Raw genomic sequence first — 19,250 nt, 5'->3', positions numbered from 1 at the left:
GTGTTTATGTCCCACCAAAAGAACAGCCTATGGCTTTAGCTTGACAGCGTGGTACATCTGCATAGTAGATGTTCAATCGTTTCTACCGCTTCTTCGTCCTCACATAGTCTACAGTAGTACAGGGACTAACGTTATCCTATCTAGAGGTCTGATTTTGAAGTGGACAGTCAATATGACCAATACTATTCTTAGATCGGAACTATTATTTAATAAAAGGAGGAAGCACGTTCTTTTTTGAGATTGCCGGACAGATGGTCCTAGATATCATGCAACCGGTTTCCACATGTAAGCTTCTTCGATGAGAGCCTTTTTTAATCTAATCTTACCGTATTGAGCTAATTCATCAGCCATTTCATTCCCCACCATATAACTATGTCCTTGGACCCAACAAAGCTTAATGAGCTCAGATATTTTAAGAACTTCTTGCTTGCAGTCCGGAATTACCCTCGATTTGATGGTAATTTTGATTCCACAAATCGGGTTTCATCACATACCTGATACTGTGCCATCACAAAGGAATTCAAAATGTCATAATACATTGTCTATCGAGAATTCCCTTAACACAGTTCGAGTGACGAACAAAGACCTCCTCCCTCTCTCGCCCACCTGCAATCTCTATAAGTAAAAAAAGTTTTCAATTCTTGCACAGATTTTTAAATGTCCTCCTAAAACATTTAAAAATCCATGCATTGCAAATTTGGTAAAATACCAAAAATCAAGGCATATTTTAGGGCGCATAAATAATAAAGCAAGTACGAAGCGCCACCTAGTAACTTTCAAACTTGTTAAAAATTCACATTTCTTTATAACTCCATTCGCATAGATATCAAAACATATCAGCTTCATCTCATGAACCTTAGTTCATTAAAGTCTTCTTCTGTTTTATATTTTTCCATTACAAATTAGCAAATTTGTTTTTTTTAATTATAAAAATATTCGTAAGCTACTACTTGTCCGACACATTAATAACATTTCAATTACAACAATAAATAAATTAAATTTGTTCTTTATTCTTTGGCGGCACTTTCATCGGTTTCATCCGATTTTTTCTTTTTATCAGCTTTTTTCTTTTCCTTTTCTTCTTTCAGACGTTTCTCTTCTTCAATTCGTGCCCGTTCCTGGGCCTGTTTTTCGGCTTCTTTTTGAGCGGCGGCCTCGGCAACCATTTGATCATCCCAATCAGCCATTGATTTGTCACGCTTCAGCCATGAGTCACGATTGTGTTCTTTGAAGGCTGTAAAAGACAGAGGATAGAAATTGAAACATTATTTATGGGAACATAGGAATAAGATTTAGGGATTTCTAGTAAATAAAATAGAACTCTATTGGCCTTCAATAGGTCTTACAGAAATGAAAAACATTTAAAGTAAATCTGTCGATGATGACTTTAGGACGTCAAAAGAAAGATACTTTTTACTTGAAAAGTAAAAAAGTACTAATTACTTGAAAAATTAGAGGAGTTATATAAAAACTGATAATTTCAGGACAGCTCATGCCCTTTTCTTCGTGTATTAGGAAAGTTATGAAATATTTTTTTCTTTATGAAAAGGTTTTGAACTTGTTCTAAATTTAGTATCAATATAACGATGTGCCGAATTTAGAGGATGTTCCGTTAAAAAGTTATCGTGTACAAAGACAAAAAAATTAAAACAAAACTACGAGGAAGGTTTCATCTGATGAGAAGCATAAATCCAATAATAGGTTTACAAATCCGGCCGAAGCCCGCAAAATATTTTAGACTAGAAACTGCAAGCTTACGGAAAAGATATTTTAGTTATATGGGAAAGAGGAGAGTGAGTCCAATGAGGTAACCTCAATTTTTTTCTTCGGTCATCTTCCCCAAAAACTCATTTTCCATTCCGCCAAACATAGCACATGTGTACGATATATTCAAATATATATTTCGAATTGTAATAAAGGGGTTATAAAATCCAGGAAACTTTTCGCTTCTCAATTTTAAATAACATTCATAACACCGTTTTTATACTACCATTAAAATCTGCATTGATCAATACTCACTTTGATTAAACCACGTAATACCATCCTTCATTTGATCAATAATATCCTTCGACGTATACATAATCTCATTTTGTATGGCTTGATGGAAATTGGCTGCCTCAAAGACGGACGAATACAACGAATTCCGATCATGATTTAATGCACTTTGTGGGAATTTAGCCAAGGCATGAGCCAATTCCAAAGCTTTAACTAGAGCATTTCCCGTTGGTACAATACGATTGACCAAACCAATGGCATGTGCTTCTTCGGCATTAACTTGGCGGCCGGTTAAAATTAAATCCAGAGCACGTGCAAATCCAATCATGGCCGGTAAACGTGCAGTGCCACCATCAATGACGGGTACACCAAAACGACGATTAAAGAAACCCAGTACCGCCGTTTCCTCCATAACCCGCAAATCACACATCAAAGCCAATTCTAAGCCATTGGCCACACAATAACCATTGATGCCACACACCACGGGTTTGTGTAGATGGCGACGCGTTGGTCCCACCGAACCTTCGGGCATCATTAGCATTTCCATGGACACCTTACCCTCGTCGTTGGCAGCCATTTCCAGAATATCAAATCCGGAACAAAAACTTCCACCCACACCATAAAGAACTGCAATGGGCGATGTGTCATCTGCCTCAAAGGCACTGAAGGCTTCACACAATTTAGCCGCTGTCGAGGCATTAATGGCATTTCTTTGTTGTGGTCTATTTATACCAATCATGGTAATGTTTTTCTCCTTATCCACCAATATGGTTTTCTCCTCAGCTTGAGCTGTGGGAAGTAAATCGCAAATTTGCGTGCAAATTATGTCATGCCAAAGTAACGTTGATCTTGCAAAACTTACCTTCGCCATCACGCAGACAGTTGGTGGTGGTAATTGTTCTTTGGGCCACAGCTTTTTTAAGATCGCCTGACCGGCATAATTGTCTGGTCAATTGTCGCAACATTGTATATTATTTAGGAACCTCTGCACTCCACTTGCCTTGAGTGAATCGATTAAAACAAACAAACCACATAAAAATGCAAGGGATCAAGAGATTGAAAAATAGCCAATGCAGGGATCAATAGATTGAAAAACGTTCAATACAGGGTTCCACAGATTGAAAATCGACAGTTTAAAATCAAAGCAAATAGATTATGGGATGTTCACAGTGTGTAGAAAAGCCGTTGTAAAATTCAAGAATTTAAAAAAGATTTCTGAAGAAAATGCTGTTATGGTAGATTTCTAGGTTTTTCTTTTAAAGATAATGCAAGGCAATTTTACCAAAAAACAATTCAAAGAGACTACCAATATGTTTTAATTTATCTCCTTTACAAATTAAGTACATGCAGTAGATTTACTAAATCGGGTAAACTATAAACGTACAATAAGATCATATTTTGAACGAAATTCAGATCTTTTCATTTAGAAATGAGAACAATTGTTGCATCATATTTTGTTTACTTCTGACATGTAGCAAGTATACATAGCCTTAAGCTGAGAATACATAAAGCGCTTATCTGGCTGGCTTAAGTCATCGGCTGGCTTCTTCGGAAATGAACAAAGGAGCCCAGGGCTAAAATCGAACTAAATAAACCTAAAACTCCATTGTTCGTCTACGAAGAAGCCAGCCGATGACTTAAGCCAGCCAAATATGCTCTTTATGTATTTCCAGCCATAGAGCTGCATTTCAGTAGTTTTATGATACCATGAATAAGTATTTTGAAAATTTTAAAATTTCTGTTGTGTATTTTGATAAGAATTCAAATATGATCAAAGAATTGCCTATGGCTAAAGCAGTGATCACAAATAATAACTAAAAACGCTGAAATGTCATTATTTACGGAGTTATGGCCATTTTAAAGTTTTCATTAATTCATGCCTAAAAAAGTGATCACAAATAATAGCTAAAAACGCCGAAATGTCATTATTTACGGAGTTATGGCCATTTTAAAGTTTTCATTAATTCATGCCTAAAAAAGTGATCACAAATAATAGCTAAAAACGCCGAAATGTCATTATTTACGGAGTTATGGCCATTTTAAAGTTTTCATTAATTCATGCCTAAAAAAGTGATCACAAATAATAGCTAAAAACGCCGAAATGTCATTATTTACGGAGTTAGGCCATTTTAAAGTTTTCATTAATTCATGCCTAAAAAAGTGATCACAAATAATAGCTAAAAACGCCGAAATGTCATTAATTACGGAGTTATGGCCATTTTAAAGTTTTCATTAATTCATGCCTAAAAAAGTGATCACAAATAATAGCTAAAAACGCCGAAATGTCATTATTTACGTAGTTATGGCCATTTTAAAGTTTTCATTAATTCATGCCTAAAAAAGTGATCACAAATAATAGCTAAAACGCCGAAATGTCATTATTTACGGAGTTGTGGCCATTTTAAAGTTTTCATTAATTCATGCCTAAAAAAGTGATCACAAATAATAGCTAAAAACGCCGAAATGTCATTATTTACGGAGTTATGGCCATTTTAAAGTTTTCATTAATTCATGCCTAAAAAAGTGATCACAAATAATAGCTAAAAACGTCGAAATGTCATTATTTACGGAGTTATGGCCATTTTAAAGTTTTCATTAATTCATGCCTAAAAAAGTGATCACAAATAATAGCTAAAAACGCTGAAATGTCATTATTTGCGGAGTTATGGCCATTTTTAAGTATTCATTAATTCATGCCTAAAAAAGTGATCACAAATAATAGCTAAAAACGCCGAAATGTCATTATTTATGTAGTTATGGCCATTTTAAAGTTTTCATTAATTCATGCCTAAAAAAGTGATCATAAATAATAGCTAAAACGCCGAAATGTCATTATTTACGGAGTTATGGCCATTTTAAAGTTTTCATTAATTCATGCCTAAAAAAGTGATCACAAATAATAGCTAAAAACGCCGAAATGTCATTATTTACGGAGTTATGGTCATTCTAAAGTTTTCATTAATTCATGCCTAAAAAAGTGATCACAAATAATAGCTAAAAACGCCGAAATGTCATTATTTACGGAGTTATGGCCATTTTAAAGTTTTCATTAATTCATGCCTAAAAAAGTGATCTCAAATAATAGCTAAAAACGCCGAAATGTCATTATTTACGGAGTTATGGCCATTTTAAAGTTTTCATTAATTCATGCCTAAAAAAGTGATCACAAATAATAGCTAAAAACGCCGAAATGTTAATATTAAGGGAGTTATGGCCATTTTAAAGTTTTCATTAATTCATGCCTAAAAAATTGATCACAAATAATAGCTAAAAACGCCGAAATGTCATTATTTACGGAGTTATGGCCATTTTAAAGTTTTCATTAATACATGCCTAAAAAGTGATCACAAATAATAGCTAAAAACGCCGAAATGTCATTATTTACGGAGTTATGGCCATTTTAAAGTTTTCATTAATTCATGCCTAAAAAAGTGATCACAAATAATAGCTAAAACCGCCGAAATGTCAATATTTACGAAGTTATGGCCATTTTAAAGTTTTCATTAATTCATGCCTAAAAAAAGTGATCACAAATAATAGCTAAAAACGCCGAAATGTCAATATTAAGGGAGTTATGGCCATTTTAAAGTTTTCATTAATTCATGGTTAAAAAAGTGATCACAAATAATAGCTAAAAACGCCGAAATGTCAATATTAAGGGAGTTATGGCCATTTTAAAGTTTTCATTAATTCATGCCTAAAAAAGTGATCACAAATAATAGCTAAAAAACGCCGAAATGTCATTATTTACGGAGTTATGGCCATTTTAAAGTTTTCTTTAATTCATGCCTAAAAAAGTGACCACAAATAATAGCTAAAAACGCCGAAATGTCAATATTAAGGGAGTTATGGCCCTTTTAAAGTTTTAATAATTTCATGCCTAAAAAAGTGATCACAAATAATAGCTAAAAACGCCGAAATGTCAATATTAAGGGAGTTATGGCCATTTTAAAGTTTTCATTAATTCATGCCTAAAAAAGTGATCACAAATAATAGCTAAAAACGCCGAAATGTCATTATTTACGGAGTTATGGCCATTTTAAAGTTTTCGTTAATTCATGGTTAAAAAAGTGATCACAAATAATAGCTAAAAACGCCGAAATGTCAATATTAAGGAAGTTATGGCTATTTTAAAGTTTTCATTAATTCATGCCTAAAAAAGTGATCACAAATATTAGCTAAAAACGTCGAAATGTCATTATTTACGGAGTTATGGCCATTTTAAAGTTTTCATTAATTCATGCCTAAAAAAGTGATCACAAATAATAGCTAAAAACGCCGAAATGTCAATATTTACGAAGTTATGGCCATTTTAAAGTTTTCATTAATTCATGCCTAAAAAAAGTGATCACAAATAATAGCTAAAAACGCCGAAATGTCAATATTAAGGGAGTTATGGCCATTTTAAAGTTTTCATTAATTCATGGTTAAAAAAGTGATCACAAATAATAGCTAAAAACGCCGAAATGTCAATATTAAGGGAGTTATGGCCATTTTAAAGTTTTCATTAATTCATGCCTAAAAAAGTGATCACAAATAATAGCTAAAAAACGCCGAAATGTCATTATTTACGGAGTTATGGCCATTTTAAAGTTTTCTTTAATTCATGCCTAAAAAAGTGACCACAAATAATAGCTAAAAACGCCGAAATGTCAATATTAAGGGAGTTATGGCCCTTTTAAAGTTTTAATAATTTCATGCCTAAAAAAGTGATCACAAATAATAGCTAAAAACGCCGAAATGTCAATATTAAGGGAGTTATGGCCATTTTAAAGTTTTCATTAATTCATGCCTAAAAAAGTGATCACAAATAATAGCTAAAAACGCCGAAATGTCATTATTTACGAAGTTATGGCCATTTTAAAGTTTTCATTAATTCATGCCTAAAAAAAGTGATCACAAATAATAGCTAAAAACGCCGAAATGTCAATATTAAGGGAGTTATGGCCATTTTAAAGTTTTCATTAATTCATGGTTAAAAAAGTGATCACAAATAATAGCTAAAAACGCCGAAATGTCAATATTAAGGGAGTTATGGCCATTTTAAAGTTTTCATTAATTCATGCCTAAAAAAGTGATCACAAATAATAGCTAAAAACGCCGAAATGTCAATATTAAGGGAGTTATGGCCATTTTAAAGATTTCATTAATTCATGCCTAAAAAAGTGATCACAAATAATAGCTAAAAACGCCGAAATGTCAATATTAAGGGAGTTATGGCCATTTTAAAGTTTTCATTAATTCATGCCTAAAAAAGTGATCACAAATAATAGCTAAAAACGCCGAAATGTCAATATTAAGGGAGTTATGGCCATTTTAAAGTTTTCATTAATTCATGCCTAAAAAAGTGATCACAAATAATAGTTAAAAACGCCGAAATGTCATTATTTACGGAGTTATGGCCATTTTAAAGTTTTCATTATTTCATGCCTAAACAAGTGATCACAAATAATAGCTAAAAACGCCGAAATGTCAATATTAAGGGAGTTATGGCCATTTTAAAGTTTTCATTAATTCATGCCTAAAAAAGTGATCACAAATAATAGCTAAAAACGCCGAAATGTTATTATTTACGGAGTTATGGCCATTTTAAAGTTTTCTTTAATTCATGCCTAAAAAAGTGACCACAAATAATAGCTAAAAACGCCGAAATGTCAATATTAAGGGAGTTATGGCCCTTTTAAAGTTTTAATAATTTCATGCCTAAAAAAGTGATCACAAATAATAGCTAAAAACGCCGAAATGTCAATATTAAGGGAGTTATGGCCATTTTAAAGTTTTCATTAATTCATGCCTAAAAAAGTGATCACAAATAATAGCTAAAAACGCCGAAATGTCATTATTTACGGAGTTATGGCCATTTTAAAGTTTTCATTAATTCATGCCTAAAAAAGTGATCACAAATAATAGTTAAAAACGCCGAAATGTCATTATTTACGGAGTTATGGCCATTTTAAAGTTTTCATTATTTCATGCCTAAACAAGTGATCACAAATAATAGTTAAAAACGCCGAAATGTCATTATTTACGGAGTTATGGCCATTTTAAAGTTTTCATTAATTCATGCCTAAAAAAGTGATCACAAATAATAGCTAAAAACGCCGAAATGTCAATATTAAGGGAGTTATGGCCATTTTAAAGTTTTCATTAATTCATGCCTAAAAAAGTGATCACAAATAATAGTTAAAAACGCCGAAATGTCATTATTTACGGAGTTATGGCCATTTTAAAGTTTTCATTATTTCATGCCTAAACAAGTGATCACAAATAATAGCTAAAAACGCCGAAATGTCAATATTAAGGGAGTTATGGCCATTTTAAAGTTTTCATTAATTCATGCCTAAAAAAGTGATCACAAATAATAGCTAAAAACGCCGAAATGTCATTATTTACGGAGTTATGGCCATTTTAAAGTTTTCATTAATTCATGCCTAAAAAAGTGATCACAAATAATAGCTAAAAACGCCGAAATGTCAATATTAAGGGAGTTATGGCCATTTTAAAGTTTTCATTAATTCATGCCTAAAAAAGTGATCACAAATAATAGTTAAAAACGCCGAAATGTCATTATTTACGGAGTTATGGCCATTTTAAAGTTTTCATTATTTCATGCCTAAACAAGTGATCACAAATAATAGCTAAAAACGCCGAAATGTCAATATTAAGGGAGTTATGGCCATTTTAAAGTTTTCATTAATTCATGCCTAAAAAAGTGATCACAAATAATAGCTAAAAACGCCGAAATGTCATTATTTACGGAGTTATGGCCATTTTAAAGTTTTCTTTAATTCATGCCTAAAAAAGTGACCACAAATAATAGCTAAAAACGCCGAAATGTCAATATTAAGGGAGTTATGGCCCTTTTAAAGTTTTAATAATTTCATGCCTAAAAAAGTGATCACAAATAATAGCTAAAAACGCCGAAATGTCAATATTAAGGGAGTTATGGCCATTTTAAAGTTTTCATTAATTCATGCCTAAAAAAGTGATCACAAATAATAGCTAAAAACGCCGAAATGTCATTATTTACGGAGTTATGGCCATTTTAAAGTTTTCATTAATTCATGAATGAAAAAGTGATCACAAATAATAGCTAAAAACGCCGAAATGTCAATATTAAGGGAGTTATGACCATTTTAAAGTTTTCATTAATTCATGCCTAAAAAAGTGATCACAAATAATAGCTAAAAACGCCGAAATGTTATTATTTACGGAGTTATGGCCATTTTAAAGTTTTCATTAATTCATGAATGAAAAAGTGATCACAAATAATAGCTAAAAACGCCGAAATGTCAATATTAAGGGAGTTATGGCCATTTTAAAGTTTTCATTAATTCATGCCTAAAAAAGTGATCACAAATAATAGGTAAAAACGCCGAAATGTCAATATTAAGGGAGTTATGGCCATTTTAAAGTTTTCATTAATTCATGCCTAAAACAGTGATCACAAATAATAGCTAAAAACGCCGAAATGTCAATATTAAGGGAGTTATGGCCATTTTAAAGTTTTCATTAATTCATGCCTAAAAAAGTGATCACAAATAATAGGTAAAAACGCCGAAATGTCAATATTAAGGGAGTTATGGCCATTTTAAAGTTTTCATTAATTCATGCCTAAAAAAGTGATCACAAATAATAGCTAAAAACGCCGAAATGTCAATATTAAGGGAGTTATGGCCATTTTAAAGTTTTCATTAATTCATGCTAAAAAAATTGATCACAAATAATAGGTAAAAACGCCGAAATGTCAATATTAAGGGAGTTATGGCCATTTTAAAGTTTTCATTAATTCATGCCTAAAAAAGTGATCACAAATAATAGCTAAAAACGCCGAAATGTCAATATTAAGGGAGTTATGGCCATTTTAAAGTTTTCATTAATTCATGCCTAAAAAGTGATCACAAATAATAGGTAAAAACTCCGAAATGTCAATATTAAGGGAGTTATAGCCATTTTAAAGTTTTCATTAATTCATGCCTAAAAAAGTGATCACAAATAATAGCTAAAAACGCCGAAATGTCAATATTAAGGGAGTTATGGCCATTTTAAAGTTTTCATTAATTCATGCCTAAAAAAGTGATCACAAATAATAGCTAAAAACGCCGAAATGTCAATATTTACGGAGTTATGGCCATTTTAAAGTTTTCATAAATTCATGGCTAAAAAAGTGATCACAAATAATAGCTAAAAACGCCGAAATGTCATTATTTACGGAGTTATGGCCACTTTAAAGTTTTCATTAATTCATGCCTAAAAAGTGATCACAAATAATAGCTAAAAACGCCGAAATGTCATTATTTACGGAGTTATGGCCATTTTAAAGTTTTCATTAATTCATGAATGAAAAAGTGATCACAAATAATAGCTAAAAACGCCGAAACGTCTTTATTTACGGAGTTTTGGCCATTTTAAAGTTTTCATTAATTCATGCCTAAAAAAGTGATCACAAATAATAGCTAAAAAGGCCGAAATGTCATTATTTACAGAGTTATGGCCATTTTAAAGTTTTCATTAATTCATGCCTAAAAAAGTGATGACAAATAATAGCTAAAAACGCCGAAATGTCATTATTTACGGAGTTGTGGCCATTTTAAAGTTTTCATTAATTCATGCCTAAAAAAGTGATCACAAATAATAGCTAAAAACGCCGAAATGTCATTATTTACGGAGTTATGGCCATTTTAAAGTTTTCATTAATTCATGCCTAAAAAAGTGATCACAAATAATAGCTAAAAACGCCGAAATGTCAATATTTACGGAGTTATGACCATTTTAAAGTTTTCATTAATTCATGCCTAAAAAAGTGATCACAAATAATAGTTATGGTCATTTTAAAGTTTTCATTAATTCATGCCTAAAAAAGTGATCACAAGTAATAGCGAAAAACGTCGAAATGTCAATATTAAGGGAGTTATGGCCATTTTAAAGTTTTCATTAATTCATGCCTACAAAAGTGATCACAAATAATAGCTAAAAACGCCGAAATGTCAATATTAAGGGAGTTATGGCCATTAATTCATGCCTAAAAAAGTGATCACAAATAATAGCTAAAAACGCCGAAATGTCAATATTAAGGGAGTTATGGCCATTTTAAAGTTTTCATTAATTCATGCCTAAAAAAGTGATCACAAATAATAGCTAAAAACGCCGAAATGTCATTATTTACGGAGTTATGGCCATTTTAAAGTTTTCATTAATTCATGCCTAAAAAAGGGATCACAAATAATAGGTAAAAACGCCGAAATGTCAATATTAAGGGAGTTATGGCCATTTTAAAGTTTTCATTAATTCATGCCTAAAAAAGTGATCACAAATAATAGCTAAAAACGCCGAAATGTCAATATTAAGGGAGTTATGGCCATTTTAAAGTTTTCATTAATTCATGCCTAAAAAAGTGATCACAAATAATAGGTAAAAACTCCGAAATGTCAATATTAAGGGAGTTATAGCCATTTTAAAGTTTTCATTAATTCATGCCTAAAAAAGTGATCACAAATAATAGCTAAAAACGCCGAAATGTCATTATTTACGGAGTTATGGCCATTTTAAAGTTTTCATTAATTCATGCCTAAAAAAGTGATCACAAATAATAGCTAAAAACGCCGAAATGTCAATATTAAGGGAGTTATGGCCATTTTAAAGTTTTCATTAATTCATGCCTAAAAAAGTGATCACAAATAATAGCTAAAAACGCCGAAATGTCAATATTAAGGGAGTTATGGCCATTTTAAAGTTTTCATTAATTCATGCCTAAAAAAGTGATCACAAGTAATAGCGAAAAACGTCGAAATGTCAATATTAAGGGAGTTATGGCCATTTTAAAGTTTTCATTAATTCATGCCTAAATAAAAAAGTGATCACAAATAATAGCTAAAAACGCCGAAATGTCATTATTTACGGGGTTATGGCCATTTTAAAGTTTTCATTAATTCATGCCTAAAAAAGTGATCACAAATAATAGCTAAAAACGCCGAAATGTCAATATTAAGGGAGTTATGGCCATTTTAAAGTTTTCATTAATTCATGCCTAAAAAGTGATCACAAATAATAGCTAAAAACGCCGAAATGTCAATATTAAGGGAGTTATGGCCATTTTAAAGTTTTCATTAATTCATGCCTAAAAAAGTGATCACAAATAATAGGTAAAAACTCCGAAATGTCAATATTAAGGGAGTTATAGCCATTTTAAAGTTTTCATTAATTCATGCCTAAAAAAGTGATCACAAATAATAGCTAAAAACGCCGAAATGTCATTATTTACGGGGTTATGGCCATTTTAAAGTTTTCATTAATTCATGCCTAAAAAAGTGATCACAAATAATAGCTAAAAACGCCGAAATGTCATTATTTACGGGGTTATGGCCATTTTAAAGTTTTCATAAATTCATGGCTAAAAAAGTGATCACAAATAATAGCTAAAAACGCCGAAATGTCATTATTTACGGAGTTATGGCCACTTTAAAGTTTTCATTAATTCATGCCTAAAAAAGTGATGACAAATAATAGCTAAAAACGCCGAAATGTCAATATTAAGGGAGTTATGGCCATTAATTCATGCCTAAAAAAGTGATCACAAATAATAGCTAAAAACGCCGAAATGTCAATATTAAGGGAGTTATGGCCATTAATTCATGCCTAAAAAAGTGATCACAAATAATAGCAAAAAACGCCGAAATGTCACTATTTACGGAGTTATGATCATTTTAAAGTTTTCATTAATTCATGCCTAAAAAAGTGATCACAAATAATAGCTAAAAACGCCGAAATGTCGTTATTTACGGAGTTATGGCCATTTTAAAGTTTTCATTAATTCATGCCTAAAAAAGTGATCACAAGTAATAGCTAAAAACGCCGAAACGTCTTTATTTACGGAGTTTTGGCCATTTTAAAGTTTTCATTAATTCATGCCTAAAAAAGTGATCACAAATAATAGCTAAAAAGGCCGAAATGTCATTATTTACGGAGTTATGGCCATTTTAAAGTTTTCATTAATTCATGCCTAAAAAAGTGATGACAAATAATAGCTAAAAACGCCGAAATGTCATTATTTACGGAGTTGTGGCCATTTTAAAGTTTTCATTAATTCATGCCTAAAAAAGTGATCACAAATAATAGCTAAAAGCGCCGAAATGTTATTATTTACGGAGTTATGGCCATTTTAAAGTTTTCATTAATTCATGTCTAAAAAAGTGATCACAAATAATAGCTAAAAACGCCGAAATGTCATTATTTACGGAGTTATGGCCATTTTAAAGTTTTCATTAATTCATGCCTAAAAAAGTGATCACAAATAATAGCTAAAAACGCCGAAATGTCATTATTTACGGAGTCATGGCCATTTTAAAGTTTTCATTAATTCATGCCTAAAAAAGTGATCACAAATAATAGCTAAAAACGCCGAAATGTCATTATTTACAGGAGTTATGGCCATTTTAAATGTTTTCATTAATTCATGCCTAAAAAAGTGATCACAAATAATAGCTAAAAACGCCGAAATGTCAATATTAAGGGAGTTATGGCCATTTTAAAGTTTTCATTAATTCATGCCTAAAAAAGTGATCACAAATAATAGCTAAAAACGCCGAAATGTCATTATTTACGGGGTTATGGCCATTTTAAAGTTTTCATTAATTCATGCCTAAAAAAGTGATCACAAATAATAGCTAAAAACGCCGAAATGTCAATATTAAGGGAGTTATGGCCATTTTAAAGTTTTCATTAATTCATGCCTAAAAAAGTGATCACAAATAATAGCTAAAAACGCCGAAATGTCAATATTAAGGGAGTTATGGCCATTTTAAAGTTTTCATTAATTCATGCCTAAAAAAGTGATCACAAATAATAGCTAAAAACTCCGAAATGTCAATATTAAGGGAGTTATAGGCCATTTTAAAGTTTTCATTAATTCATGCCTAAAAAAGTGATCACAAATAATAGCTAAAAACGCCGAAATGTCATTATTTACGGGAGTTATGGCCATTTTAAAGTTTTCATTAATTCATGCCTAAAAAAGTGATCACAAATAATAGCTAAAAACGCCGAAATGTCATTATTTACGGGAGTTATGGCCATTTTAAAGTTTTCATTAATTCATGCCTAAAAAAGTGATCACAAATAATAGCTAAAAACGCCGAAATGTCATTATTTACGGAGTTATGGCCACTTTAAAGTTTTCATTAATTCATGCCTAAAAAAGTGATCACAAATAATAGCTAAAAACGCCGAAATGTCAATATTAAGGGAGTTATGGCCATTTTAAAGTTTCATTAATTCATGCCTAAAAAAGTGATCACAAATAATAGCTAAAAACGCCGAAATGTCAATATTAAGGGAGTTATGGCCATTTAAGTTTCTTAATTCATGCCTAAAAAAGTGATCACAAATAATAGCTAAAAACGCCGAAATGTCATTATTTACGGAGTTATGGCCATTTTAAAGTTTTCATTAATTCATGCCTAAAAAAGTGATCACAAATAATAGCTAAAAACGCCGAAATGTCATTATTTACGGAGTTATGGCCATTTTAAAGTTTTCATTAATTCATGCCTAAAAAAGTGATCACAAATAATAGCTAAAAACGCCGAAATGTCATTATTTACGGAGTTATGGCCATTTTAAAGTTTTCATTAATTCATGCCTAAAAAAGTGATCACAAATAATAGCTAAAAACGCCGAAATGTCATTATTTACGGAGTTATGGCCATTTTAAAGTTTTCATTAATTCATGCCTAAAAAAGTGATCACAAATAATAGCTAAAAACGCCGAAATGTCATTATTTACGGAGTTATGGCCATTTTAAAGTTTTCATTAATTCATGCCTAAAAAAGTGATCACAAATAATAGCTAAAAACGCCGAAATGTCATTATTTACGGAGTTATGGCCATTTTAAAGTTTTCATTAATTCATGCCTAAAAAAGTGATCACAAATAATAGCTAAAAACGCCGAAATGTCATTATTTACGGAGTTATGGCCATTTTAAAGTTTTCATTAATTCATGCCTAAAAAAGTGATCACAAATAATAGCTAAAAACGCCGAAATGTCATTATTTACGGAGTTATGGCCATTTTAAAGTTTTCATTAATTCATGCCTAAAAAAGTGATCACAAATAATAGCTAAAAACGCCGAAATGTCATTATTTACGGAGTTATGGCCATTTTAAAGTTTTCATTAATTCATGCCTAAAAAAGTGATCACAAATAATAGCTAAAAACGCCGAAATGTCAATATTACGGAGTTATGGCCATTTTAAAGTTTTCATTAATTCATGCCTAAAAAAGTGATCACAAATAATAGCTAAAAACGCCGAAATGTCATTATTTACGGAGTTATGGCCATTTTAAAGTTTTCATTAATTCATGCCTAAAAAAGTGATCACAAATAATAGCTAAAAACGCCGAAATGTCATTATTTACGGAGTTATGGCCATTTTAAAGTTTTCATTAATTCATGCCTAAAAAGTGATCACAAATAATAGCTAAAAACGCCGAAATGTCATTATTTACGGAGTTATGGCCATTTTAAAGTTTTCATTAATTCATGCCTAAAAAGTGATCACAAATAATAGCTAAAAACGCCGAAATGTCATTATTTACGGAGTTATGGCCATTTTAAAGTTTTCATTAATTCATGCCTAAAAAAGTGATCACAAATAATAGCTAAAAACGCCGAAATGTCATTATTTACGGAGTTATGGCCATTTTAAAGTTTTCATTAATTCATGCCTAAAAAAGTGATCACAAATAATAGCTAAAAACGCCGAAATGTCATTATTTACGGAGTTATGGCCATTTTAAAGTTTTCATTAATTCATGCCTAAAAAAGTGATCACAAATAATAGCTAAAAACGCCGAAATGTCATTATTTACGGAGTTATGGCCATTTTAAAGTTTTCATTAATTCATGCCTAAAAAAGTGATCACAAATAATAGCTAAAAACGCCGAAATGTCATTATTTACGGAGTTATGGCCATTTTAAAGTTTTCATTAATTCATGCCTAAAAAAGTGATCACAAATAATAGCTAAAAACGCCGAAATGTCATTATTTACGGAGTTATGGCCATTTTAAAGTTTTCATTAATTCATGCCTAAAAAAGTGATCACAAATAATAGCTAAAAACGCCGAAATGTCATTATTTACGGAGTTATGGCCATTTTAAAGTTTTCATTAATTCATGCCTAAAAAGTGATCACAAATAATAGCTAAAAACGCCGAAATGTCATTATTTACGGAGTTATGGCCATTTTAAAGTTTTCATTAATTCATGCCTAAAAAAGTGATCACAAATAATAGCTAAAAACGCCGAAATGTCATTATTTACGGAGTTATGGCCATTTTAAAGTTTTCATTAATTCATGCCTAAAAAAGTGATCACAAATAATAGCTAAAACGCCGAAATGTCATTATTTACGGAGTTATGGCCATTTTAAAGTTTTCATTAATTCATGCCTAAAAAAGTGATCACAAATAATAGCTAAAAACGCCGAAATGTCATTATTTACGGAGTTATGGCCATTTTAAAGTTTTCATTAATTCATGCCTAAAAAAGTGATCACAAATAATAGCTAAAAACGCCGAAATGTCAATATTAAGGGAGTTATGGCCATTTTAAAGTTTTCATTAATTCATGCCTAAAAAAGTGATCACAAATAATAGCTAAAAACGCCGAAATGTCATTATTTACGGAGTTATGGCCATTTTAAAGTTTTCATTAATTCATGCTAAAAAAGTGATCACAAATAATAGCTAAAAACGCCGAAATGTCATTATTTACGGAGTTATGGCCATTTTAAAGTTTTCATTAATTCATGCCTAAAAAAGTGATCACAAATAATAGCTAAAAACGCCGAAATGTCATTATTTACGGAGTTATGGCCATTTTAAAGTTTTCATTAATTCATGCCTAAAAAGTGATCACAAATAATAGCTAAAAACGCCGAAATGTCATTATTTACGGAGTTATGGCCATTTTAAAGTTTTCATTAATTCATGCCTAAAAAAGTGATCACAAATAATAGCTAAAAACGCCGAAATGTCATTATTTACGGAGTTATGGCCATTTTAAAGTTTTCATTAATTCATGCCTAAAAAAGTGATCACAAATAATAGCTAAAAACGCCGAAATGTCAATATTAAGGGAGTTATGGCCATTTTAAAGTTTTCATTAATTCATGCCTAAAAAAGTGATCACAAATAATAGCTAAAAACGCCGAAATGTCATTATTTACGGAGTTATGGCCATTTTAAAGTTTTCATTAATTCATGCCTAAAAAAGTGATCACAAATAATAGCTAAAAACGCCGAAATGTCATTATTTACGGAGTTATGGCCATTTTAAAGTTTTCATTAATTCATGCCTAAAAAAGTGATCACAAATAATAGCTAAAAACGCCGAAATGTCATATTACGGGAGTTATGGCCATTTTAAAGTTTTCATTAATTCATGCCTAAAAAAGTGATCACAAATAATAGCTAAAAACGCCGAAATGTCATATTTACGGAGTTATGGCCATTTTAAAGTTTTCATTAATTCATGCCTAAAAAAGTGATCACAAATAATAGCTAAAAACGCCGAAATGTCATTATTTACGGAGTTATGGCCATTTTAAAGTTTTCATTAATTCATGCCTAAAAAAGTGATCACAAATAATAGCTAAAAACGCCGAAATGTCATTATTTACGGAGTTATGGCCATTTTAAAGTTTTCATTAATTCATGCCTAAAAAGTGATCACAAATAATAGCTAAAAACGCCGAAATGTCAATATTACGGGAGTTATGGCCATTTTAAAGTTTTCATTAATTCATGCCTAAAAAAGTGATCACAAATAATAGCTAAAAACGCCGAAATGTCATTATTTACGGAGTTATGGCCATTTTAAAGTTTTCATTAATTCATGCCTAAAAAAGTGATCACAAATAATAGCTAAAAACGCCGAAATGTCAATATTAAGGGAGTTATGGCCATTTTAAAGTTTTCATTAATTCATGCCTAAAAAAGTGATCACAAATAATAGCTAAAAACGCCGAAATGTCATTATTTACGGAGTTATGGCCATTTTAAAGTTTTCATTAATTCATGCCTAAAAAGTGATCACAAATAATAGCTAAAAACGCCGAAATGTCAATATTAAGGGAGTTATGGCCATTTTAAAGTTTTCATTAATTCATGCCTAAAAAAGTGATCACAAATAATAGCTAAAAACGCCGAAATGTCATATTACGGAGTTATGGCCATTTTAAAGTTTTCATTAATTCATGCCTAAAAAAGTGATCACAAATAATAGCTAAAAACGCCGAAATGTCAATATTAAGGGAGTTATGGCCATTTTAAAGTTTTCATTAATTCATGCCTAAAAAAGTGATCACAAATAATAGCTAAAAACGCCGAAATGTCATTATTTACGGAGTTATGGCCATTTTAAAGTTTTCATTAATTCATGCATAAAAAGTGATCACAAATAATAGCTAAAAACGCCGAAATGTCAATATTAAGGGAGTTATGGCCATTTTAAAGTTTTCATTAATTCATGCCTAAAAAAGTGATCACAAATAATAGCTAAAAACGCCGAAATGTCATTATTTACGGAGTTATGGCCATTTTAAAGTTTTCATTAATTCATGCCTAAAAAAGTGATCACAAATAATAGCTAAAACGACGAAATGTCAATATTAAGGGAGTTATGGCCATTTTAAAGTTTTCATTAATTCATGCCTAAAAAAGTGATCACAAATAATAGCTAAAAACGCCGAAATGTCATTATTACGGAGTTATGGCCATTTTAAAGTTTTCATTAATTCATGCCTAAAAAGTGATCACAAATAATAGCTAAAAACGCCGAAATGTCAATATTAAGGGAGTTATGGCCATTTTAAAGTTTTCATTAATTCATGCCTAAAAAAGTGATCACAAATAATAGCTAAAAACGCCGAAATGTCATTATTTACGGAGTTATGGCCATTTTAAAGTTTTCATTAATTCATGCCTAAAAAAGTGATCACAAATAATAGCTAAAAACGCCGAAATGTCAATATTAAGGGAGTTATGGCCATTTTAAAGTTTTCATTAATTCATGCCTAAAAAAGTGATCACAAATAATAGCTAAAAACGCCGAAATGTCATTATTTACGGAGTTATGGCCATTTTAAAGTTTTCATTAATTCATGCCTAAAAAGTGATCACAAATAATAGCTAAAAACGCCGAAATGTCAATATTAAGGGAGTTATGGCCATTTTAAAGTTTTCATTAATT

General features: G+C 31.0%; 1 protein-coding gene across 1 annotated transcript; it reads right to left on the bottom strand.

The window, feature by feature from the left end:
• Positions 1-841: 841 nt before the first annotated feature.
• Positions 842-3,049, bottom strand: LOC101887344 (probable enoyl-CoA hydratase). Its single transcript, XM_005185151.4, has 3 exons — positions 2,858-3,049; positions 2,020-2,784; positions 842-1,234 (listed from the first exon to the last, which is right to left on the bottom strand). Exons 1-3 carry the CDS (start codon positions 2,958-2,960, stop codon positions 1,008-1,010), a joined length of 1,095 nt encoding a protein of 364 aa, XP_005185208.1. The 5' UTR covers positions 2,961-3,049; the 3' UTR covers positions 842-1,007.
• Positions 3,050-19,250: the final 16,201 nt, after the last annotated feature.

Source organism: Musca domestica, unplaced genomic scaffold (genome assembly GCF_030504385.1).
Source record: "Musca domestica strain aabys unplaced genomic scaffold, Musca_domestica.polishedcontigs.V.1.1 1, whole genome shotgun sequence".
Classification (NCBI taxonomy): domain Eukaryota; kingdom Metazoa; phylum Arthropoda; class Insecta; order Diptera; family Muscidae; genus Musca; species Musca domestica.
This window is presented reverse-complemented; position numbering and strand designations above follow the sequence as displayed.

Excerpts from the sequence above, each read along its gene's own strand:
- LOC101887344 (XM_005185151.4), bottom strand. The coding sequence starts at position 2,960 with ATGTTGCGACAATTGACCAGACAATTATGCCGGTCAGGCGATCTTAAA. Across the intron at positions 2,785-2,857 it reads CTGTCTGCGTGATGGCGAAG|CTCAAGCTGAGGAGAAAACC; the intron begins GTAAGTTTTGCA and ends TACTTCCCACAG. Across the intron at positions 1,235-2,019 it reads TATTACGTGGTTTAATCAAA|CCTTCAAAGAACACAATCGT; the intron begins GTGAGTATTGAT and ends TGTCTTTTACAG.